Genomic DNA, 27,044 nt, shown 5'->3' with positions numbered 1-27,044 from the left:
TGGCACACCAGGAAAACTAGAGGATGAGTCTAAATCCATTTTGAACAAAATCAAGCACAAAGCCTGCAGAATACAGAAGAAAACTAGTGCATGGCATGACCTGGGCTGGCATCAATGGTGTTAAATCCATTAGTTGTCATTAATACAAACTACACCAGCACAGGCTTTACCAGTCCAGTCCAATCACAATGACCTGGCCTATCCGGTTTACGCCTTGAAATAGTCAAGTAAGTCAAGTTTTGGTCAGACTTATGGTCTTTGGGAACCCCAAGGTATAATACAGTTTCAAGCATGGATGCTTATCCATTAAGAACTGCAACAAGAACACCTTGCAATTTTCAGCCAATTGAACAATTTGGGGGAAGAAAGTGAAAACCATACCTTTACATCCTGCTGCAATACTGTTTGCTATCTCAGTTAAATTCTTCTTATCTTTGATAGCTTTGCCAAAGAGCAAATACCGTTTTCTAACACAGGCGCAGGTCCTCAAATAAGATAAGACAGCTTGCAGTAAAACAGCTCTAACACTACTAGCTCACAATATGTTTAATGATGGGGACAATCTGCTGATATTCCACAACTGTAAGTCAAAAATAGCATTACTTGTGTAATTTTAAATGCTACAGACATACTCAGAAGTTTAGGTGATTTTGATTCAAAGTCTTCACCTCATATGAAATACATTATTTTAAGGAAGAAAATTATGTGACATATAGAAACACGACAGATTGTTCAGAAACCATACTAACTTTACAATAACCTTTCAAATTACATGTAATTCTGTAATGCTTCTTTTTTTGAAAAAAAACAAAAACAAAAACAAAAAAACCAACGAAACAAAACAAACTTCTGGAACACAGAAATCCTATCCAAGTGCAGTTTATAGGCAGGTAAAATAGAAGCGATAACCAACAGACAATTTTAGTTGTATACCTCAGGGCATGCCTCTGTGTGCAACTCCTGTAGTTATACGTGAGCTAGTTCACATAATGACAGCAATATGGGTGTTCCAGTCTTGTCCAGTCACTTGCAGATTTTTTCCCCTTCTTGGGTGGATGTTGCAACCTCATTTAAACACTGTGCTGCTGCAGTTGTCACCATCTCAGCTCAGTGGTTTAAACAAACTGCAGTATGTCTGTGAACCAGACAACACAAAAGCATAACTGGCAGATACCACTTAAGTCTCAGCTACCCGCTTATAATTATAATAATCAGAACACGATGGACTGATTTCCTGGACCTTCCTAAGGAAATGTCAGTTATGTTCTCCCCCGATATAAAGGCTTCATGGAAACTGGTCTTCTCTCTGCTCCTGTTCCCTCCTAAACTATTTCACCCCGACCCAAAAGATGTGAATTAATGGATCTCACCTGAGGAAATACTTTTTTAAATACTCATATGAATTTAAATAATTCTTTCTATTTAAATTAATTAACTTTCCTGTTCCCTACATAAAATAGAGCAGCATTAATTATCTCCCTTCTACAGACTGAGAAAGTGAGACTCACTAAAATTCAATGACTTGCTCGTAGGCAGAGGGGAGCTCTGTGGTAGAGGAGGGAACTGGAGCAAGAACCTGAAGAAGATGGATGTATGATTTCCAATGAGATCACTGGAAGTTATTTAAATTGCACGCTGCTATGGGTCCCCTGACAGCCATTTGTGAGCTTCAGAATATAATGTTAAAGGACAGCACCAGGGACCCACCAACAATATTCTAAAACTGTAAAACTGAGTACAACCAACCAGACAGTCAACACACTGAAATCATTATCAAGCCCAATTAAAAGAACAGCTATAAACCAGTAAAATGTCAGTGTTGTGATTGTATTAGCCTCTTCCACTCCTCATCATTTTCTTTTTCAAAGGACAATAAGGCTTTCAGGATAATCTTCTATGTACCATATGTGATCTTCTTCCCAACTCCAAGGTCTAGGATTACAAAATGAAAGCTGAGATCCTCACAGTTATATCATTTCATGAGTTAGGACTTCAAGACACCAAGTAAACGTAATAAATGAGAATTGACAATGGTAACACTAACTCCTTGTAGATGTCTATAAGCAGTGTCTCATGGGTAATTACATGTCAGTCAATTGGTCAAAAAAATTATCCAAGGACCTCAAAACACTGCCATTCCCTTAACAGAAATTTTAAAGGCAAATTCTCAGTCTGCAGAAAGAAAGCTTGATGCACCTAGCATGCTTACTAATGAGTATGCTTCACACCACCACCATCACTCCTTTTATAGTCTTTCTGGGTTTACAGTTTTATGCTTGTAGAGGATGGCGTTCTGAAAGAACAGGTCAAGTGTTTTCATTTTCAATTGCATTTTAAATCCTGAAGTGCCACACAATGGTTATACATATATATTTTAAAACCCAACAGCAGATTAAGGAGTGAAACTCACATAGGAGAAAAGACTGAACTTCTGTCATTTTGACTCTCCACTGCCTCTACTTTCTGCATTAGTAAGACAGAAAATGTTATTAATCTCATTTTTTAGCGTTCTGGTTTTGGGGTGCACTCACTTTGCATAGGACAAAGGAAAAGTGAATAGGATCTACATAGTTTGTAAACACTAAAGGGGTCGGTATAGTAACACTGTTATAAATAATTCACGGAAGAATTTGGAGACTTCAAAGGCTAACTGATGTTTTGTTTCCTGACAGAATGACCTAGACATCTAGCTTTTCTAGAAGTGCTTCTGCTGCATGTTAACCTGGAGGAACATGCTCAGTCCTATCCCTCCCCATACTCTGAGAACCTGCCTCGCAATAATACTGTTTCAACAAAGCAGTTTTGGAGCTTAAAAACTCTATTTTATTAGTCTAAACAGTTTGCTGATGGGCTGAAAGCCTAGATTTTCCCAGGCAGTTAGTATGTTGCTTCTCTTCAACCCTCTACAGTAACTATCAGCCAATAGTACACGCCATTCCACATGTCCAAGATTCTTATATCCAAAATTAGACCTGAATCAGCAAGTCTCTACCATGCCTTGAATGACAACAATGGGCACACAGTTAACTTATTATTATATAGTTGAAATGAAACATTTTCAGTATATTTAACAGAAGTCACGTTTTCTAGAGAAAAAAACCTCCTTAAATAAGCATCTCTATTCAATTACATACACAGTGAGAAGATAGACAAAGAAAGGCCCTAGTTTTCCATTTGAGAATAAAGGTGTTTGGAACAATGCCTATACAAACATACTCATTTCTTCTCCATTAATTCCACAGTTTTCCCGTAAGCATACCTGCTTTTCTATAACCAATAATGATTTGCATAAATTCTTCCCAGAAAAGAACAGTTACCTAACCTAATGATTTCTCCATTAATGGACATTTTGGCAACAATAGATAATGGAGAAATCCTTGATTAGTTTCAGAATCCTGACTAGTGTAAATAGGCATTTACATCAGTAAGAGTCTCAGTGTAAGTTCACTTTAAATGCAGAACAATTAGTGTGCTGAGGCAGTATAACTGACCTGGGTATCTTGAGTAAATGAAGGTGTACCCAAAACGGGGGTTTTTTTGCTTTTGCTAGAGATGGGCATATACAAAGCCCTGCTATCCAATGTTGCTATACTAAATGGATAAAATATCCATTTTTGAGATGCTAATAGTCCCTCTTCAGCTGCAGCTCTAGGCTCTGACTCTCCATCCTACACACCGGCTGACCCTCAGCCCAAGATCCCTAGCCATAGACCAAATGCACAAGAGGACAGAATTCCTTTTGCAGCCCCTTCCCCACCCCACTCCAGCTCCAGCTCTAGGCTCTGTCTCCCTCCCAGCCCCAATCCTAGCCCCTGCCTTACGCATCACCACAAACCTTCAAAAGTCCAAACCACCATTTTCTCTTAAATTTAAATTCCTTTAGCAAGGAATGTTCTTCAAAAGCCAGTTTGACATTAATAACATAGACATTATGACTAATGAACTTTTTGCTCATTAAGCCACAAGAATACAAAGAGAAAGTGGCAGTTAACCCCTTAGTCACCAAAACACAAATACCAGTTCTACTATAATGCTTCCTTCGGAAGATCGTCAGCTGAGAGCTTGCCTGCTAATGTGGTTTCCCTCTCAGCACAATGAGAATGGTAAGACTGAAAAGGGAAAAAACCAAATATTTTTAAAGGGAAGGGATCATAGTTTAGCATTCAAAATGTAGTAGAGATATACCACAAAAGGATTGTCTAAATTCTGTCTAGCAGTTGAATTAGCAAGAAAACAAGTTTAGAGTCATGCTTACAAAGGATGCATACTATAGGCACATACAAGGCACATCCTTAAGACATAAAAAAGACAGGCACTCAGGTATTACAAATCCTAACCTACGTTTGGATGGGTTGTTTAACTTCCTTCAGCCTTCAATTTTTCAGCAATAAAATGGAAATAATAATCCTGCCTCTTTTGACAGTAAGACTATAAAACTTAATTCATTTAAATTATGTGAAAGTCTTTTGAGCTCCTTGTATGAAAAGTGTTATTTAATTAAACATTATTATTTTTAGAAAGGAGCAACTGAAACAAAATAATCCTATTTATTTTATTGCCTATTGCAATTTGCATATAACTGCCCACCCCACCAAAAGGAGCATTTCTCCCTGTTCTGATAAGGACTTATGCTAGTCGAAGTGTCATATAAGAAAAGGGTATTCTACTCCAACACAAAAACATTTTAATCAGTGACAAATTAAGCAGATGTTATGACTTATCAGGATTTTTAATAGCCTTTTAAAATTACTTAGATTTGTGTTCATTTCCTGAGTTTCACGTACCTTTTAAACTAGGTTTGTTTCTCTTTATCAGTTAAAATACATTCTAATCTTTTTTGCTGTCTTATTGAATGCATTAGAATGGTTCTTAACTCTTGTTTCTAAGGACATAAACCCAGAAATTAACAGAACACATTGCTTTGATTTGTCTGTCTATACTCTAGCCCAAAGTTGGTGTTGCTAGTTCTCAGCCAATACTGCATTGTTCTTTATTTAAATTTCATCTATTCCTAAATAAAGTAGTAATGAAAAGAAAAACAGAACACAGAAGAGATGCTGCAGCCTTAAGTAATACCAGTTAGAGCAGAATCCAGATGTCCTCTTTTAGCTCTTCAGAGCTTAAGAACTCCAGGGTGTAGTAGCTTCCCCTCAGAGCTTTCATGTACTACTGTCTAATTCAATGATGCTCCCCTTGATTATAAATGCTGGGACAAAGCACCTCATAGATCTGAATGAGTGCAACTATTACCTGTTTTTTTTTCCTGGGCTGCAGTCACAGTGCAGATCACGGAGGTCAAATGTAATTCACCACCTATGAATTTGACCAAAAAAATGACAGAAACACAACAGGCAAATTCTTGCCCCTGTTGTGATTCCCATCTGGTTGGAGAAAAACTTAAAAGGCTCCAACTGGTCCTAAAAGCCCAGGACTCATAGAAAATAGCTACCCAGAAGACAACACTGGAGAAAAGATTTCTAAGATTATTCTGCCCTGTCCCCATGGGACTGACCAGGAGTGGGCCACATGGTGCTTCAAAAGGCCACAACTACGTATGCAACACATGGAACAATGAGAAATGATTGAAGTAATTTAGATGGCCCATAACAGGAGTCTAAGACAAAACGAGTGAGTCTCCAAACCCTCAGCAGCTCAGATCTCAAAGATTTGACCGCAACAGAAAGCCACAGCGTCCAGAATTATACACAAATTTTTTTTTACTATAAAGTGCCATACAGTCTTTAAAAGCACTTCATGCGACCTGCAAGTCAGCACTGAGACCAGAAAGCCTCTCTGCACTGCAACGGCAGACCTGCATATCACAAAGTTAGACAATATTACATTCTGCGGAACTGACTATGCTCCTTTCAAATAATTTCATATATGAGTTGGAACTAGTTACACCTGGAGGCGTAAGTAGCACTAGTAAGCAAGCTATTTCCCTCATTCAGAAAGCTTCCCGTTCATTTAAAGAAAGGCTTCTTCCATATAATTCATTCTGAAATACTGAGTAAAGACTAGCTCCTGTTTCTTATGCAGAGCTTAAACAAGATGTAGCACAATGTTAAAGGTATCTGCTTATCTCAGCCAACAAAAAGACAAGCCCTGAAAACCATCTAATATTATATACTAAATGCCAAGTATTGCTTGAAATCAGAGCATTTTAAAATACCAGTTTTCTTCATCTAAATCAGACACCATACCTTTGTAATAAACTCCTTCTAGATGTGCTACACTTCTTGGGATTCAATGATACATTATCATATAGGCTAAGAAATCATATCCAGCACACCTGCACTTTTATTATTGCCTCCTTAGTTGTATTGCAATTCTGTCCACACCTGTGAAGCTTATGAATAAGAATAATAAAGGCAGAAACAGGGAGGGGGTGGGGGTTGGGGTGTAACCTTCATACCCACATAAAGGAATTGTTAAATAATTCTTTCTTATGAGAGGGATATCATAAGACTGTCTATGTATTCTTACCATTAAAAACAGACAAACCAACCAAAAGATCAAGTATTGTTAACAAACACCATTAAGGACTTATTTTCAACAAAAGAAACTATTTTTTTCTATTATTTATGTTGATCTGTTTCACGGACAGTAAAAGGATTCATTATCATGTCAACCCCTTTATTGTTACCTGCGCTACTCACTGCCTAAGGGCCTCAGCTGTAGCCTGGGCCCAGCAGTGAAAGGCAAATCCCCAAGAGCAAGCCTGCTAGTCTTAACAATCCTATAGAAGACAATACATATACAAAATTAAATGAAAAGTAAAGAAAACCACTTCAACTACCTTGCCATGTAGTCTGTGGACATCGTATCTTATTTGAGCAAATTCACGGAGTCCAAAAGATCCTCCAATAAGATACAGCTGAAAAACAACAAAATGAAAACAAGACATGTCAGGACTATTACAAAAAAGAACACTGCATGTTGACCCAATTCATTTACCAGGGACCCTACTATTCTTCCAACAGAAACACCAGGAACTGAATAAAATAATCAATTAGAAGATACATATAGGACAAGAGGGAGTATATGTAAAGTCAGAGCCTTCTTGCATCCTCTGGACCTGGATTTCACAGATTTCCTCCATACAAAGACAGCTGCTTCATGATGCACATTTTCTAGGGACTTCCTCTGCTCTTACTCCTTCTTTTCCCTCCCCATATGGCTTCCTGACAAAACTGCAAAGGAACCTTTACCTCAACACCACAGGATTTATTCTCATCATTTTCAAACTCTATGGGGAAGTAACAATGCCACATTGACCTACTCTGATGTCTGTGGGTAAGAAATCTAATTAAGCTTCTGAACAGACCAGCTGACCGGAGCTGTGATTCAATGATACATTATCATATAGGCTAAGAAATCATATCCAGCACACCTGCACTTTTATTATTGCCTCCTTAGTTGTATTGCAATTCTGTCCACACCTGTGAAGCTTATGAATAAGAATAATAAAGGCAGAAACAGAGAGGGGGTGGGGGTTGGGGTGTAACCTTCATACCCACATAAAGGAATTGTTAAATAATTCTTTCTTATGAGAGGGATATCATAAGACTGTCTATGTATTCTTACCATTAAAAACAGACAAACCAACCAAAAGATCAAGTATTGTTAACAAACACCATTAAGGACTTGAAAATTAGCTCACAACCATGTGAGCTCATTTTTCAACCATGTGAGCTCAGCCCCATGCGTGCTCAGGTGCTGGTAAGTTACAGAGTGCTACCCAGGAACTAATGTACTATGTTCACAGAACAGGGAACCTTTCACCAATAGGCAGGAGTTGAAGGCTCCAGTCTCTTTCTGGTCTAGCCCTTTCTATAAGCTGATAATTAGGAACAAATACATCAAAATTTTGTGGTATGAACATCTAGCTGCTAAGCCACAGAACCGATTTCAGAAAGCCAATCAGAAAATAAGCATGTCACTTTCAGTGACTAGAAATCTGACCTCCCAAAAACTGGACAGCACCATACCTATATCATAACTGTTCAATGAATTAATGATGCTCTTGCAAATACTGAATCATCAAAACACACAATAGAAAAAAAAGTATTTGTATAAAGGGGGGGGGGGGGGGGGGAAGTCTTCCTCATGTGTCAGTATTTTGGTAAGAAAGAACAAAAAACAGAAAAGAAAGTATTCAAAATTGTTAAAAAGAACCTGAACATTATTCAAGGTTTATTTAATCAAAGCAGATCTGTCAGCTGAAGATACAGTAACACATAACGCTGAAAGTCTCAAGGATCAAACTATAATTGAATTTTAATATGGTTGACAGCTCAGCATAAAATTTCATTAGCTGATCTTATTCAACTCCTAACAAGTATTATGTTAATTAACAGCCAATGAGTTAACTTAAACTTCAGGTCCTAATGAATAGAAATCAGAAGTGCTATAGACAAGTTTATGGCTGTTACAGACCATAGCTTACTGCCTTTGTGTGTATTAGTATGTTGTCAAAGAGTGGCTATGGCAGGGCAAAAGCAACTGCATGAGAAATGGTTCAGTACACAGTTGTTAAACTAGGCAGAAAGTAGCAGTTACTTGCAACATCAATTAAAAATTAGTTTGCCTAACAACAAACTTGCATAAAGTATGTGCCATTATGAGATGCAACATGAACAAGTGGAAGACCTTCAATTGGCCTGCTCCTCATAACCCAGATATTATTTATCACAATGAAAAGGTATGCTGTGGCTTACAGAGCCAGGCTCCAAGCTAAAAAAGAAACATTACATACCTTAGCTTTGATCACTTAAAACTGTGTAATGTACACTGTAACTAAGGGAAATCAAGTAGAAGGTTGTTGCAAAATAAGTCGTTTTGTCTCATCACATCCTATCACTTGTTTGACAGCAACCATCTATTACATAGGGCATTTTCCTTTTGCAGCTATACACATGATAAAGAAGCTGATACACACACATCTCAGTTCCTTTAGACAGGTTTTGGCCTGACACTGTAATTTTACTTCCATCACTGTTGTACTCCTGAAGGGGAAAAAAGCACTTAGTTTCTGATGTACTTTTGCTCTTCATACAGCATAAGCAGCATAACTAGCCTGGCAAGCTGGCACACTTCACTTATCGGGCATTACCAGTACACTGCCTTTACACTTCCAGTACTGCAATGGTTGATTTATCTTACAGTGAAACATCAGTTAGGCTGCATGAGAGTCAAAGCACACTGATGGTATAAGAAATTAAAAATGCCACTGAAATACTACACAGTGTAATGCTGGAAGGCTAGGCTGAAGATCAACAATTTTCAAAAACACAGAATACACACAAAAATATAAATAATATGTTTACAAGTTTACTTGACCAATGTTCTAATAAACCAAACACGATGTCTAAGACTTCACTGCAAAACCTGACCAGAATCAGTCATATTCAGCACTTATTTAATCAACCAATAGCATGTCAATGCAGTTAGCTGACAGCCCTGAGCATGAATTGCCTTGACCTACACAAGCCAGAGCAGCAATAGTCAGCTCTTCAGTCAATCAGATTTTTGAAAATTGTGGTAAAAAGCCAATAAAAGAAGGTATAAATTAATTTATGCAGCTATAATGGTATTAAAGGTAGTAAAGGACTCTGTGACTGACTATGCACCGAGTGGAAATGTTAGTCTTGGTTTAAGTGTTTCCCTTTTCTTTTTTGCATGAGGGAAGATGTCCTCACTACCTTCACTTAAGTTAACTGTATTTAAAGGGAAGAATGCATACAAACAATGAAGCATCAAGAGTCACCAGTCAAAATAATTACAAGTGGAATAAGACTCAAGTTAAAAATTCCAGCAATATCATCAGCTTGTTGGCTTTGCACATTCTGTACATCTTGAACACATTTCTAGTCTACATTTATGAACACATACCTGAAGGGTCTAGAGAACAACTCTTATGAGAAGCAGATGAGGGACGTGGGGTTATTTAACCTGGAGAAAAGCAGCCTCAGGGAAGAACTTATGGCTCTCTACAGGTCGTAGCAAGGTGGGTGTCAGCGTCTTCTCCCAAGTAACAAGTGATAGGATGAGAGGAAACGGCCTCAAGCTGTGCCAGGAGAAGTTTGGGTTGAACATTAGAAAAAATTTCTTCACTGAAAGTGTGGTCAAGCATAGGAACAGGCTACCCAGGGGAGTGGCTGAGTCACTATCCCTGGAGGTATTTAAAAGACCTGTAGATGTGGCACTTAAGGACATGGCTTAGTGGTAGACTTGGCAGTGCTAGGCTAGTGGTTGGACTCAATGACCTTCAAGGTGTTTTCCAACCTAAACAATTCTATGATTCTATGATTCTTTGCAAAACACTCTTCAGTTTAAAAAGCACCACAATGGGCAAATTTGCTCAATATAAGCCAAGGGCAACAGCAAAGTCCAGTATGTTCCATCCACTAGTCCAGACACAAAAGAGACAGTAGAAACCATTCAGGACACCATACAAATAAAACAGTTAGGTTGGCCACATTCTAATGAAGTCAGACTCATGCTTACTCTCCAGTTAACTGAGAGAGGAAAAGTAATGCCACATATAATGAAAATTAAGTTACATTTTTTCTTCATTCCGATTTTGGAATCGTACAGATAGTTAACTTACATCATAAAATGTTAAGGCATTGGCATGTGAACAACAGTACTCAAGCTGGAAAGTTCAAACACCTGCATTCTTTCATTGTGAAGGAACTATTCATTTTATATGCTCCAGAACCTGCAGCAAAAAACACTATGTAGCAAACATAATCTGTCTAGATACTTGAATGCATTCAGCAGATGGATGAAATGGTAACAACTTCTCACTTTCTCCTTTACACCTGAAATTTACCTTAAGAAGGCAACAACCATAAAACATACTAATTACCCAGCACATAACACCAAAGCAAACAGCTTAACAGCACTGCTAGCACAACCTCCCCTTAAAGATCTCACAATGGTTTATTCCTTTATGTTCCAGTGAGTATACAAAAAACTCCAACCCTACAATGTTGTAATGCAATTATGCATGCATGGATGACTTGCATGTTCCAAAACAAAATGAAAGATAGGATGTGACATAAGAGCACCATCTGTCACATACATTCAGCAACCTCAGTAAATGTTTTATGTAAAAAATAAATAAATAAATAAATAATATATATAAAATTCTCTTTAACAACATTCTTCTAAAAATTCTATTTGTTCACTTCTTCATTAGGAAGTATATTATGCAATCAGTTATGGACAGCATCAGAGTGATCCCTTGACCTGCATCTTAGGATGGGAAATATTTGTATTTGTCACCAACCACAGTGAGATGGTCACTGAGGACTCAACCGCAGAAGAACTTGGGACTTACAGCAGATCCCCACTTTTTAGTTTCCTGCATAATCTAAAGCGGTCACCTTCAGTTCCTTCGGTCAACAACATAACAAGAAACTATTTCACTGGCAGCAATCTCCCATATTACAGGCATCCCTGTTGTGACAGAAAGCCACTCCTGCTATAGCACCAATTCTGAAAGCCAGATTACAAAATTAAATTTGTCATAAATCCCTAAATTAACCAAATCACAATACTTACTGCTGGAAGCAGATTATGCAGTGGGGAAATCATTACGATACATATCACTGGAGAAGGAACATGATCATTTTCTAACCTCTTCCAGACTGCTGCTGCAAAACCCTCCAGCTATTCATCAGGAACTTCAAAACTAGAACAGTCACGTGAATTATTTTATTTTAGTTTGCAGTGATTGCAGTGAACACAGTAAAAAGGGGTTTGGGGTTTCCTTTTTAAAGAACTGTCATATGTGCAGTGCAAGACTGGCGAAAGACAGCAATTTGTCAGCCCAGAAGACTGAAGTCTCTTTTTTGTTCTCTAAACAAAGTAGCAGGGCAAACTGCCAGTCCCAGAGAAGACCCAGGCAAGTCACCTTAACCTGAAGCGCCCCCCTCTGCCAGCTCTAACTCTCAAGAGTATTTCCCACAGCCGTTCGTAACACTGAAACTGCTGAGAGAAAACCAGTGCAACCTTTTCAGAAACTTACTAAATCCTCTCCCCACCCTCGATGGGAGCAGAACAGGGTCTACCTTTTCTTATCTGCAACAAATGGAAATAATTTTTAATTCAGATCAGAGGCCTCCTTGGGGGAAAACAGAAATAAAAGCTATACGTCCCTTAGTAGTTATTTCACTCAAAAGCACAACAGAGAATGCACTGACTCAACACATATATTGGAATTCACAAATTGTAGAAAGACTGAACTGCATTACAGTCAAAAATGGATGAAATATGCCAGGAGATGACCACATGGATACCATGCTGGCAACCCAGGACAGCAGATGGTATAAACTGGAGACAATTGTAACTCACTGGTAAAGCAGAAGAGTATAGTTTGCACAGCATGGGGAACTATGTGCAGAACATTAAACTTGACCTAAGGTATCAGGTTAATTGACTGAGTATAGAGTATATCAAAGCAATGATTTTCAAGATTGCAAATATGAATGGCTACAGGCCAGAGTACAACAAAAACTGTCCGTATCCTTTCAATCCTGTCATTCAGCATCTTAGGAAGAAAACAAAACCTTTGTTTATTAAAATGTCCACTTCATAGCAGGTTGGAAAACACAGAAAATGCATTTAATAGAAACAACCTAAGAACACTGCAGAAAAGACAGAAACCCATATGTTCCTTGGTATAAGCATTAACAACAAAGGTCATTTTCAGCCACAGCGTTGTCATTTTGCATTACACACATTGATTGGGCTGGTCAGATGACAAAGGAATTTAACTCAGCAGCTGCAGCTGTTTGAAAACCAAGTCTGCGGTGGTGGTCAAGCTGCCACCTTCTCTTTCTCCATAAGCTTCTAAAAGCCAAAATGTTGATTCTTTATTAAAATCACCATTCCCATTAGTCACAGGTTCAAATCTAGTCAAGGCGCTACAATGAGAAACTATTCACTTGTCACCGCAACCTGGTGTTCTTGTGATGTGTTAGGCCCAGCTCAAAACAGCAATAAACTGAAACCTGCACTAAAGAACATAAAAAGAAATCACTACTTGTCAAGTAATACTTCCCTATGGACAACGCTGCACAGGGGATGAAGATGAAATGCACTATGAAGTAAATATTAACCTTATATCTTTACCTTCACCACCCCTTGAAGAAGGTGGAGACTTAGACCAGAACTAAACACAGGACATGAAAACTGGCAAAACTGTACTTACGTTCCATTTCTGAGGCTCAACACAACCCCAGTTCCCGAGTGCCAGATTAATCCATTCTAACAGCATTCAACAATGCAATTACACTCTTCATGTTTTCAAATGAAACAGAGGGGGGGAATTCAGAGTACCTACAGAGTGACTATTTGTCTAATGCTTATCTGGAAAGTAGTACTCAAAGAGCAAGAATCAAAAGTTTGAGGCATTGATTCAAAAGATGAACTCAGTAATTTTAGACCCTGACAGTCAACAGAAAGATGGAAGTCAGCTAATTCAGACTGCACAAACTGGAGTCCACAGAAGCCCATTCAGCTTGAACACGCTGGCTTCCACTCAAGCACAAACAGCTCCAGGGGGCTGTTTTGTCTGGAATAGCTCCACACTCCACTGTAGATTCAAACACACACAGATGAACACAAGATGCAAAGCAGAAGTTGAAGACATATCTCATCATAAGCTTAGAGACCCAATATTTATAATATAAGTCATTGAAAAATAAAAGCAGCACTCTTGTGATTTTATTGATTGGGAGTGACCATTTTAAAATTCTAGAAAGTTTCGTATTTATTGATTTTTTAAGGCTACAAATGTAATACTTGTAACTTTTACAGGCAATCACAATTTATCTACAAATACTAAAAGTCAGAATTCTCTTCTCATGAGTAAATGTTAACTTCCATTCATCTCTCAAAAGCTATTAACATTTAAATCAAACGTTCTGCATATGTTAAATTTTATTGTACAGTTACATAAGTAATAGATATTAATAAAAGTCCTGCCATTCAAATGAATTTTTTAAGGTGATAATTTGAATGATGTTAACAATAATACTGACATACCTAAAGCGAAAAATGCCAATTGTAGTAATTGTTTTTCAAACAATATCAGAAGATATATGTAACAACAGTTTCTATATATAGATGCTGATGGCAACAACAGCTCTCAGAAACGTGACTACCCCCAAGAAGAATTTTCTATATTTCTTAGTGTACATACAATCTTTTACGGGCAGATCCTCCAGAACTAGCGGGAAAAAGCGCACCTTGTATTCAGCAGATCCCAGGACTCGGAATTCAGCAGCTTCTTATGAAATGAATTAGGAATGTTGTTTTTAAATAAGTCTTTGGAAACTTGTTATTTAAATACGTTTAAATTATAAAAACACAGTTTCCCTACCCATTAACTCCATAAAACTTTCACTTTCAGTGAGTTACAGCACAATAAAATACCACTTCACAGTATTTGCAAAATATTACTGAGCATCAGTCATGGCTTCCAGATGACTCTGACTTTACCACTGAACAAAACCAATCCACAGACATATACTTTCATATGCTGCATTCTGGGAAAGGTGTTTTGTTTGTCACAAATGTTGACATTAAATTGGGCCTGAGATGATTACATTAAATTGTTTCATTAAAAAGGGCCTGAGATGCCACTGACCTTCTCTAATGGTGCCTGGAAGCACCAACCACATTGCTGCAGCATTGTTAGGGTCTCTTTCTAATCTGACCTTTTTTCTTGTCCTGTACACAACATGCATTCTTGGCATGTCTTGACTAAGTGTTTATCAAAGTAAACTTGCACTGTTCAAGGCAGCAACATAGATGGCATTGTAGTACAGTCTGTGTGTATAAACACTGATGGAAATAGATTTTAGAAACATATTTATTCACAGAAAAATCTTTTAACTGTTCCAAGCTACTCCCATCTTCTCTTTTGGCAATACTAGACACAGCACATAACAAGATCCAGAAGGAGAAGCAAAGTACTTGTAAAAAGTACAGTCATTAGAGGATGAGAAAAAAAAATATCCAGAAAAATGAAGTCAAAATCTACAGCTATAGGTACAGAGAATGCCGCTACAACACTCACAAATTTGAAACTTGCTGCACTACATATATAGTGCAATACTTATTTCAGGTGTACAATGAAAATCACCAAATGAGCCACAGACTATATATTCTATCTGCTGCGATGCCACTTTAGATCCTCAGAATTTTTTTTCCCCTTGTAGCGTGTTGACAGCAGAACTGAAACTGCATCTATACATCCTTTTTGCAACTTAGAGAGTATGAAAGATCCTTGCCTAGAATGAGACAGAACCACAAACACATCTTTTGTAAAGTGGTGCGAGTGTATGAAGTGGGGTTTTTTAACGTGTTTTAGAGCTGTTACTGCTTTGCAATTTTGAAATCCAAATGTGTTCCCTCAGAGATCTAGAACCACCATTTATACTTATCTGAAAAAAAAATAACTTCCAGCAACCTTCAAACATTCTAACTGCACTAGAAAAGTAACCTTACATGTTTAGTGCCTCATAAGAAAAGCATGCCACCGAATCCACTAGCTGCAATACCAAAGAGCTGCCTTCTCTCAAGATCTTACAGAAGCATCACAGCAGCAATAGGACATTGAAAGGCACATCCCTTTTCATCAGGTGGAGCTGACTGCGGAACATAAAGCAGCAGTGACTGAAGCTCTTCTTTTATAACAGAACCAGGTATCCTGAAGACTTGTAAGTTAAGCTTCATGTGCTAAGAGTTTCTACAATAGGAAATGGAGATGTCAATATAGCTGACAAAGACTTAAGTTACCACAGAGGTGGCACAGCCCTCCGTCACAACAGCAAATTTTACAGATACATCTGTAAGGTTACTAGAGTCCATCCCAACATCTACACAGATGTTACCATCTTTACCAGCCCTTTAGGACTACTCACCCTGTAGCACTCAAGCTGTTAAGATTTTCCATGCCATGTTACATCACACTCTCCTGAATGCTTACTGTTTTATGCCATGCAGAGATATCTTATCTGCGAAGTTTACAGAGTTAAAGGAAACATTCACACATCAAGGTTTCCTGCAGGTTTAATTCCTACCCCCTACAGTGTTGTTGGTGCTCACAAAGAAACACTCTTATCTTCTGAGAAAGTATGACTGAAAACTGTGATTTACACATCTTACTCCGAAAGCTGTTGTCAGTTTGAGGTTTAAAGATCAACCAAGAAAATTCCTTTTGCAGTGAAATATTCTAACAGCCCCTGACCCAAAAGAACAAAGAAAAAAGGATCAAGATAATTTACACTAAAATGCAAGAAAAAAATTTTATATATATTTGTGTGTGTGTACAATGAGACACTCATCTGTCTTTGAATTATGATCTCTTTAACCCTGGAGCCTTTACAAAAAGTGGCACAGGGATTTTTCACTCAAATACACAGTATAAGAAGGGAAGATATGAAAGCCGTTTGATTTTTTTTAAAAAAAAAAGCAGATAGGGTACTGATGAAAAGTCCAGCAGTACTGAAGAACACAGTACCTGTCTAGTGAAAAAAAATTGTTTACAGGATGCAAGAATCTATACAGAAACCTTTGGTTCAGTGTTATCACAAATTCAGCAGAATTAAAGGGTTACAAAAGCATGCTCCTTATGATTGTGTGCATGGATTCACTGTCTTTTTTGCTGTAATTGATCTTTTAGCACAATTCTGTTCAGCTTCAGAGATGCTTTCAGAGTTCAATAGACAGCTGGGGAACTGACAAGAATTGCATGAATTTTCCTTTTTCTTGCTCCATGGGAAGCCTTTGAGCAGCCACACAGAAATGTTCTGAAGTACTCACAGGGGAGAATAACTTTAAGACAGGGAGACATGAAACCCTGAAAAGAAATATAATAGAATATTTCTCTATAGAATATTGACTCTGGAGGAGAGAGCTCTGTGGTAACAGAAACGGAATGAAATTAGGCAGCACAAAGTCAAAGAAAACACAGTCTCAAAAATTTCTGCTACGAGCTATGACAAATCATGCAAAAACACTAGAAGGGCCACAAGAAAAAAAAAAACAACAACGGGTCTACCTTGGCCTGGGAAACAGAAGTGATAGCTCCAGCACTGAAGCAGAACTGAGAAAATCTAGTCCACTGCTGCCAAATGGTTGTTCAACTTCTCCTTAAAAACCTTAAGAGTATCTCACAAGGGCTCCTTCCTAACAAAGAGTAGTATTTTCCTAACATCTAATCTAAAGCTCATTTATTGTGATAATTATTTCACAAGCTATAAAAAGCAATCACCACTCTCAATATATGATGTACAGAACTTCTCAGACTTCTCTAAAATCAACTAAAACAATTCCTTCAAGCATTCCTTCAAGGTGGAATGTCTGCTGTATCTTTTATGTTGCCCTCCTCTAGACTTAACAGTTTGTCTTCATCAAGTCTACCATGAGACCATAAAGCTAGAAAATTACTCCAGCTGAGGACTTTGAATAGAGGAAGAGTCCTGTTCCATGTTTTACTGTACTTTTAAAAAGTTTCTGTGTCTTACAATGACATTTCTGGTTTTTCACAATATTACAGCCCATATTATTTCTGCAGGACCCACCCCACCTAAGACACCATTCTGCTTAGAAGGCACCTGATAACTACATTTTATATTTCTTCAATCCTTTGAGAACACAAATGATGAAGCGTATCTTTGCCATACTTTCCTCTTAAGTGAATTCTCACAGGGAAGGTAATACAGAAAGCAAGTCAAGATCTTGTGTACCAGTTGCATCTCCTCGCCTACTATACCAGTTGACGTATCAAACATCAAATCTGATATATTTATTATTGAAAAGCAATGGTGACATTTTTCTCCACCAGGTCTGTATCACTAAGTATCTGTATATAATTTAATCATGTTAGTATTTTCCAAAAAACTTTTTCGGAGTTAAAATTGAGCTGGTGAGTACTAAACTGCCTGGTTTCCCCTCATTTTGAAAGAGGAGTAGCAAACCTCAAATAATTACATAAACAACAGGACTGTGACCTAAAATTATATTCAGCCTTAAACATCTAAGAAAGGTGTTTTTAAACTAAAGAATTATATCAGAACACTCAAAACATTACATGAAAAATTAGAAAGCAAAATTAATTCAGTCTAAGCATGAAAGCAGTAACGTTCTGGACAGCCTTTTAGATATACATGCACACAGCAGGATAACTAAACAGCTGTAATGCTATGCTTGATCACCTTACAAAAGTTATGATATGAAGAAGTCTGCAATATCAGCGAGTGGAGCTGTTGATACAAATTATTCATACAGTTGTGGAATTATGACACTGGTTTGTTGGTTTGTGTGTGAGGTTTTAAATATTTTTATTTCTTACAAATATCTTCATCAATACTTTGAGAAAAGATACTTCAGTGCATTCAACTGCATGAATATTTCCACTTGAACTCCTTGCCCTAGAACCTCTGTAGTATCACATTAAAATAAATAGCCTTAAACTTTTTTAACTCTAACTAAAGTGCCACTGTCCTTCTTTGGACCACTCCATTTCTCTGAGGCATGCTTCTGAACATTTGAAGAGGATGACACTAATTTTTCTAGTAGTTGTACAAAAACATTGGAATTATCCTTTGCCCTATTCTTTATCCACATTGGAATTTGCTTACTTTTTCTAAATTAATTGTATACAGGGGAAATGAGGCACAAATTGCACAAATGGAAACCAGTGTCCTGGCTACTGCTTTTGACTTCCTGAGTTTTTACCCGTTAAGTGCATCCAAGCTGTTGAATTTTTCCTCTACTGCACACAGGTACCCAGGCCAGGCCAGTGCAATCTGTTACACTGCCCACCTGACAGTTTTGGTTTATTCCTTTGACCTTATTGATCTTTTCCATCTTCGACTATTCTAAATAGCTAGGTGTCGCCTATCGCTTTCAGCACAACTGTAACTATAACCTATCACCTCATTTAACTCAAATTCTACCTTTTTTAGATGCACAAATTATCAGACCAACACTGCCGCCACACTTTAAAATCCACTGAAAAGCTGAAGAAAGTTTGAGAAACACACAAGGAGTGTTTTAAAGAGAAAAGACCAATACGCATTTTCCTCAGCAAACGGCCTCCCTTCGCCTCCCCGGTCACACTCCGCTTCCCTGCGGGTCCGGGAAGCCGCGGGACACAGAGACACTAACTGACTGACTGACTGACTGACTGACACGCTCTGCTAGCATAAAGTCATCCACCGCTGTCCCTGGAGGGGACGGCACCAGGCCTCTCCGCGGCGTGCCGGCCCCGCAGCGCACGGCCCCCGCAGGCGCAGAGGCCCCGGGCCTTCCCCTCAGGCGGTGGCACCGCGGCATCCCGCAGCCTGCTCGCCCCCGCAGGGTGCCGCCGCGGCGGGGCCTGGCCCCGCACCGGCCCGCCCCCAGGCCGCGCCTCCCCGCCGGTGCCGGTGCCCGCCCCCCCCGCGGCGCTCACCAACAGAGGGACCCCGAAGGTCACGGTGCGGCCCCTGCACAGCTTCCGCAGCCTCTCCATAGGCCCCGGGGGCGCCCTCCCGCCTCCGGCCCGGCCGCAGCGCTTCCGGCGGGACGCGGGTCCCATCGCCACAGCGGCCCCCTCCGCCGCGGCAACGCGCCCGGGGAAACTGGGTTCCGCTGTGGTGCGCGCGTCCGCCGCTGCCCGCCGGGCGTTGCACTGAAGGGGTTGGCTGTGGCGACGCGGAGCACGGCACTCAGCCAGCCGCCGCCTGCGCTGCGGGGCCGGCCCTGGGGAGCTCTCACCCCCGCGTCTCCAGAGGCAGCTGCTGCCTTGCTGAAATAACCCCGTGAGCTGGCGCGGCCGGGGCGCTCCGCCGTTACGGGCGTGTGTCAAAAGCCCTTTGAATTAACGGGCGTTTCCTGAACACACAGAGCGGGGCGGCGGGCACCGGGCCGGCCGGCGGATGGCCTCGCCTGGGAGGGCGCGCTGGGGCCGCGCCGGCCGGGGCCGCGCTGCTGGGCGTTGCGTGGCTTCCGCTGTGTGCGGGGTGAAAGGGCCGGGGCTGCAGCCGTATTGCCACCTGCACCTGCGTGCGGCCGGGCCTGAAGGCCGAGGGTGCCGGTAACAGCGTGTCTGTGCTGAGAGGGGAAAGGGGGCTTACAGTGGTCTGGCGCCGCGGCTGCCGAACCTGGGCTGGCCCGAGCCCCTTGGAGATTTCGGGCCCGGTGTTTTTCATCTGCCATCTATGGCACGTGGAAGGAGAGCTTCCCACCCATCGTTCCAGCTGGAAGCTTTTTTATGCATCACACTACTTCTGTTAGGTGTTTGTACAGCACCTGGCACGGGGACATTCTCATTTTTGGATTAGGGCTGCTGCACGTTATGCTTTTGTTCTTGCTGTTGATTACATTAGAGATCAGAGGACAATACTCTCCAGGCACAGGCTGCGATGTGTTCACATATCACCGTAGCCAAAGGCTCTGCCATGTTCTGGTAGCCAGTGGCAATAGCAGAGCGGAGCTGGGAGAATGAAAGCTCGTCTTTTAAATACCTCCTGAGTCATGGCACAGCCTTTCCACAACCCAAATCACTGCCTGATGGAGAGAGCACAGCGGGGACAAAGTGGAACAGGGCATCTGCTGCCTCCGCTCACAGAGCAGTTTAAAACTATTTGAAAACAAAATATTGATGATTATTTCCTTTGGTCTTCTCCATTAATCACATCAAGGAACTGGTGGAGGTACTTAAGTTTTCTGACCGTGTCAATAAGCCACCATATACATACAAACTCAAATCAGAAGAAAATCGAACATGAATAAATAAGACAAACTAACATCATTGCCATCCAGTGGCCACTAACTAGTTCTGAGAGCCTCTCCAGCCTAGAGGCAAATAAACAGGGCAGAATAGCAAAAAAAAATAATGTAGCAGGGAACATGATGCTTCTTGAGTAACTCAGTAACATGAAGGCAACATCGGTCTGAGTTCCAGAAATGCAAACTCTCAGCTGGGAGCAATGAGAGAGAGATCAGGTCTGTGGCTATCCCTGCACTGTGCCGAGACTGGGATGAACTCATCACAGAGCACAGACTCTCACCCAGGGCCTTTGAAAGCACAACTGTCCCTTTTAAAACTTCATTAAGAGTTGGAGAGATACGGGGCTCAAATCACAAGCTCGGGAAAAAGAAGCCAACTGACCAAAAAAAAAAAATCAGTAAGAATAATCTCTTGAAATTATGAGAGTTGCTATTACAGATACAGACAGATGTGCTGAGAAGAGAGGTTATTACTTACCTCTTTCCTCTCACCCTAACTTCCCCTAGGAACATTTGTATTGTAACTAATATTCCAGCATTACGCTAACCTTATTTTCAGTCTTACTGACCCACCTGAGTACTATGAGGTCTCTGCTAGAGACATGACCCACAGGTGCCCATGTGCAGTTGGTTCCCTCTCATTTCAGCTTTTAAAAGGGCACCAAAAGTCCTGGCAGCAAGAACAAGGGTTAAGCGTTTGTGCTTGTGTCATGGGGTGCTCTTGTTGAGATTCATAAGCTGCTCTTTTGTTTTCATTGATAACTATCGGTATCTAAAATTTTCCTGTGGTATTATGCTTTGAAACAGCAAGAGAAAGGAAATGTGTAACCAAATACATATATGATGTAATTGCATAACAACAACAATAATTTTGTAATAATTGGAAGGATAAGAAAAGTGCCTAAAACAAACATGCTTTGCCAGAGATTAACAGTAAATTAGGCTTTTAAAATGTCTTCATGTTTAATAATTGAAAATGCTGTTAAATTACAGAGGTAAAGCTATCAACAATATATATTTTATTTCCACAGTGTCCCTTTGTTCTTCTCGTTGGTTGGTCACCTTAACAGAGGGGGGTGGGGAGAAAAGAAGATTTAAATAAATTCCAGTTTTGATTTACAACAGAGGTTTGATGCCTCCTTGATGTGACCCCTACTGTCATAAACAGATGGACAAACATAAAAGTAGATAAACAAACATCTGGGTTTTGTGACATTGACATCTTGCCCCAAGTGTTGTTCCCAATACTTCAAGCACATGTGCATGTCCCTAAGGAGGCCAAATGTAGCTTTCTTGTCCAGGTTACCATACAGCCAGTTTAGCATTTTTTACTTTGTCAAATACTGAGAGAGGGTTTTCCACGTGAAACGTGCCTCTGGAGCCCTAGTTCTCTTCTAGATGTATACATGGTGTATCTGGAGCTCAGGTGCAGAACAGAAACACAAGGGTGATGGCTGGCTGGCTTTTGTCACATTAGGAACTAGGTGTTTCCGACTGCAGTTTCCCCGGCCTTGACAAAAGCTCTGGGAAAGCCTCTTCTCACTTTCCTCCAGAGAAGGACCTAAAAAGAGATTTTAAATTCTGTGCACATAATGTGCTGCTGGCTATTGGCAGGCACCCTGGGCACTTCAGACAAATGAAGTTTTGCACTGCTGGTTTGGGCTGCAATGACCACGACTGCAGGGGAATAGAGTGCAACAGTACATTGTGTAACATGGTTTGTGGGCAATGGGATGGAGAATAGGATGGAAATCTTATTAAACATCCCTGAACAAGCCAGGGTAATCAAGATCGGTGCTGGACAGGATACCAGGAGAGCTGCAGAATTGCTCACAATGCAGTATTGACTCTAAGTAGCCAAGGTTGATAAGGAACATCAGTTCAGTGCAGAACCTGCAGCAATTTGTTCAGAGGATGAAAATGAGAGGCATGTTATAAAGGTTTTGTTGCCCAAACATGCATCACTTCAGGAGGCGGTGGAGTGAGGCTATTCTGTGAGTTATATTTCCATCCAGTAGATCTCTCCAAAGCCTCCTGCTCCACTAGGAGCATGCACATGTAACAAATCATTAAGTGCTGTCTGCGCAGACATGATGTACATCATAGCCAAGACCTTCAGCCCTGAAAGCACACACTTCTGTATACCTGAGCTAAAGAAACAGCTGGTTGGACTTAGCATGCTATTGCGACCAATAAAAGGAAACAACCACCCATCTTAAGGGCTTGTAGTTCTTTCTGGTTGGAGGGTGGAAGTCCTGACTTGGTAGTAGCTGTTGAGAACAGCATTTCTAAAATTGCAAACCCCTCTCAACACTGTGTCTGTTCCTTTTTCATCCTCCCTTGTGTAGCCAAGAGGAGTTGCAAGAGAGATAGGGGGCCTGGATTTTCCCTTTGATTCTCTCCTACATCTTCTGACTAGAACTCCTAGTGAGGTAATCGAGTGGAAGAGTTGGTTTACTTTTCCTTTCCTCCTCCTCTGTTTTCTCATTAGCTGTCAGCATGAGCATAAATACATGCAAGGACCACATTTTTGTCCAGAGCCAGCTTGGAGAGGCCAGCGAGCCAGTTGTGCCCATTTTTTGTGCCACTGAAACAGTGCACACAATGGAAGGCACCATGGTGGCCCATGCATTGGAAGGGTCATCCATGCTTTCCAGATGTGGCCCTAAGTTTCCCCCTCCACCTCCAAAAAGGGAGGAGAAGGAAACAGGTTGACATTCTTTGGATTCACCACTGATTTTTCACCTTCTCGGCTCGAAAATAGGCTGGGGAAGAATGGCTCTGGAGCCACATTTTAGGTCTGTGAGTGCAGGAGGAAAATCTGAAGGAAATCCTGACCTTCCCAACAGATTCTCTCTCCTACTTCTTGTGCTCAGGAGGGCCATTCCCCCAGAGACAGCCAGCAAATGTCAGCTCGGAGAGAGATTCCCCAGGGAATCTGGGGGAAAAAAGCAAACCAGGAACATTGCCTAGAAGTAGGGGAACTGAGAAGGGTCTGTGCCAAAAAGCACCAATATGGTCAACAGTCATCTCTGCACCTACTTAGTAGCTGCCTCTAAGCACTAGCCCCATCCTCTTTTTGACCCCAAAGAAAAGCCATGGTAACACATTCATTTTCTATGTTCTTTGTTACTGTTTTCAAGAGCAGGACAGTAATTCGAGCTCTTAAATTTGAGTACTGAAAACTAGTGGTTGTAGAACAGCAGCACCTTTCATTCATCCTTCACTTGAGTTCAAAATGTGATAGTTACAAAAGGGATGGGGCTGAGTAGAGCTTGTTGCTGGTCTAAGAGATGAGAAGGTTGAGTTCTGGCTCTGCTTCCTTCACTGGGTGTGGACAGGAGATTTGTCATAGGGGAGTGACAAACCCAGTCAAAACAGAGAGGAGGCTGCTGGGCTCACATGGGTGGGGGAAGAGATAAAAAGATAAAACAGTTCCAGAGAAGGAACATCACAGTATGGTGCCCCCCCTGCCTGTACACATGCTCTCAAGCCTGAGAGAGTCAGCATTTCTCCGTGGGTCAAGGAGCATGGGGGCCCTGGGAGGAGAGTCCAGTTCAGTCACTATACTCCTCAGTTCAGCGTTGGGGTTCACAGTCATTTTGCCAAGCAACTGTAGTGGCAGCCCTCAGAAAAGGGACTGAAGCTTCACCTCCTTAGTAGAAAGGGTCTTCCCTCCCCTGTGCTGTCCATTGAGGAAGAGAGAAACCAAGGTGTGTGAAAGGGTGAGAGAAAGAAATAGTACAAGAGAGAGGGGTATGTTATTTGAGGGCATACTGGGCACAGTTTAGACCCGAGTATGTCTACAGGTTCGTGATGTGCCTGAGGCTGAAGGGGCTGTGGAGGTGGAGGGGGACTCCTCATCTGTTGTGTCCCCCTGCTCCTCCTTGTGGAGGCCGAGGCTGATGTGGCTCTGCAGGGCTGCTGGGGTCAGCCACTCCTTGGGGAGGCAGCTCTGGAGGAAGGGGATGCATGAGCTGAAGTAGGCCAGGCGGTTCACCCAGCGTGGGATCTCTTTCCCACATAGTATCTGTGGAGCAAACCAAAAAGGAGCATGGTTAATAGTACAAAAAAACACAGGCATAGTGGCAATGTCATCCCCATCCGCATCATCACCTCAGCAGAGTGAGTTCCCTGTTGCTCAGAAGAGAGCTGTTTGAAATGTAGCAAGCATCTTCTGCAGTCAGAAATAGCTATAAATGCAAATGACTACACAACTGCTTGACATCACAGAAAGCCCTGCCAGCCATAGCCCTTGTGAGCATCATAGCAGAGACCAAGGCATCATGGTCCTCAGCAGTTGTGGCCACTGTTCTCCAGGCAGTCCATGAGTAAAAGGACAGGCCTGCTGGTGCTTCTAACCAAGACAATGACACTCATTTTCCAAGTAACTCAAAAATTTTGGAAAAATATTTAGGCTGTCGCTGTCTGGACCTTGAGGAGCCCAGAAACTGAGCCTGCCTAGGTGGATGGAGATGCCTGAGAAGCTATTCTTGCTGCTTACTTTTCTTCCTCGGCTGGATCAGTCAAGCTATAGTATCTGGGGGTCCTTTTCCTATCCTAGCAGCACATCACCCTGTAATTTATCCTCATATGGTATTTCCTAAATGTGGGAAAGAAAGCAACAAACAGAAAAATACTAGCTTCTCACTAGGCCTGTGTTTTATCATAGATGCTCCTGGCACTGATTTGAGTTACACTCTGGCTAGCACAGATGCTGTTTTCCAAGGTCATACCACATTCAGCATAATGAAACAACTTGCTGCATACAGCTGACCTTCTCTTCTGTAGCATTTGACCACACATACATACAGGTGCCAGATTTTAGTAGCTGTGTACTTTGTAGTAGGCTTTGACCACGTAAGGGAAATTTCCCTTTATGTTTTACCATTCCCCTTACCAGACACAGAAGAGGCAGGTGGAACTGATGGGGTGGGGTGCCTCAAGAGCCTGCCTTTTGTAAATATACTGCCTCTGCGGCCCTGCACCAGGATACTAGAGCCTGAAGCCTGTGGCAGGTACAGTAGTCATAACAGCCGAATTCTCCTTGCCTCCCAGCGCTGTCTCCCATGGAGCAAGACAGGTGGGGGGGAAACTCCACCCCACAGTCACACGATTCGTGTGGATCAGTGGTTCCAGGGTTGTCCGTGCTGTACCTTCTGCCAATGCTAAATCCCTCTGCTCTCCTCCAACACTCTTCCCAGCTAAAACTACACTTAATTTAATACTACTTACTTCAAAAATTAAGAGGGCGTTCGTAATCCACTAAGGAGGTTATTTGGCGAGATGTATGTCATCGACAAGGGAAATGCAGTGCTTAGAGGTTTCAAGAGATTTTCAGGGAGCACGAATGGAGCAGTTGCTAGAGGATGGGCTGTGCTGCATTCTAGTTGTTATGGCTGATGACCAAGCAGGTCCTCCATGTGTACAGCCCGGGCAGGACGATCTAAGCCCCCCTCCAACAGTCACCTTGAGGATAAGGGGATTGACTTGCTCCAACAGCATGGAGTTTCCAGTGAGGTGTGGAGAAGGTGGCAAACCTGTGACTGTGCTAATTTGACCATGGAACTCACTTTATTTTGATATGCATTGTTTAAAAATCAACGTGTGAAACCGAAGACATTATCATTGGGTATCAGAATGAACACAGCCATTTAGCTGTTAAAATTATTTGCAAGTATAGACTGTTCTTTACCTAATACACCCCCCAAGAACTTTTGTTTCAGTTCTTACTGATGCTGCATTCTACCTAACTTCAGATACGGCTATATGAATCTGTATTTTTGAAAATTTTAATCTGGGGACAGTTACTTTATTAGCAATTATTCATCTCCACCCAGATCCCTAGTTTCCATTGCTACAGCTATTGCCTGATCCTGTGAGCAGATGACCTCTCACCTATGTTTAAGACTCATTCACAGAAAATTTGCTGATCTATTTGATTTTCTCACCAGACATATCTGACCATTTTCACAAGAATACTGCTGAATTTTAAAAATTGTATTCAATATGTCCTACTCGAACATTGAATCTGAGCCAAAGCCAAAAACTTCAGCACAATTGCTTCTAGATTTTTTAGCACTTGTCTTTTTTTTTCTCTGGGAATTTAGGCAACATATTGCCAGTGTAGAAGGTAACTCAGTTTAGGGCCTTGCTATGTATGCATGCATGTCAGTTTAGTTCTTAAGCAGTCGTAAGTATTAATAAGGACTTCCCCAAGGTATTAATAGGAAAACAAAAAAAAAAAT

The 27,044-nt window shown here is 41.0% G+C and overlaps 2 protein-coding genes across 5 annotated transcripts in view; both read right to left on the bottom strand.

The window, feature by feature from the left end:
* Positions 1 to 19,680, bottom strand: part of LOC121091443 (cytochrome c oxidase assembly protein COX16 homolog, mitochondrial) — a 49,621-nt gene extending 29,941 nt beyond the window's left edge. Inside the window, exons 1-2 of the mRNA XM_040601272.1 lie at positions 19,478 to 19,680; positions 6,800 to 6,877 (exon numbers count right to left, since the gene is read on the bottom strand). Of these exons, the coding sequence (XP_040457206.1) occupies positions 6,800 to 6,877; positions 19,478 to 19,603 (204 nt within the window). The 5' untranslated portion in view covers positions 19,604 to 19,680. The remainder of the gene's footprint in view (positions 1 to 6,799; positions 6,878 to 19,477) is intronic.
* A 4,225-nt stretch (positions 19,681 to 23,905) lies between these two features.
* Positions 23,906 to 27,044, bottom strand: part of LOC121091442 (deubiquitinase DESI2-like) — a 57,158-nt gene continuing 54,019 nt past the window's right edge. For all 4 annotated transcript variants that reach the window (XM_040601268.1, XM_040601270.1, XM_040601271.1 and 1 more), the window contains one exon: positions 23,906 to 24,826. In XM_040601268.1, the coding sequence (XP_040457202.1) occupies positions 24,584 to 24,826 (243 nt within the window). In that variant the 3' untranslated portion in view covers positions 23,906 to 24,583. The remainder of the gene's footprint in view (positions 24,827 to 27,044) is intronic.

The sequence above is a fragment of the Falco naumanni genome, chromosome 7, assembly GCF_017639655.2.
Source record: "Falco naumanni isolate bFalNau1 chromosome 7, bFalNau1.pat, whole genome shotgun sequence".
NCBI classification, from domain to species: domain Eukaryota; kingdom Metazoa; phylum Chordata; class Aves; order Falconiformes; family Falconidae; genus Falco; species Falco naumanni.
This window is presented reverse-complemented; position numbering and strand designations above follow the sequence as displayed.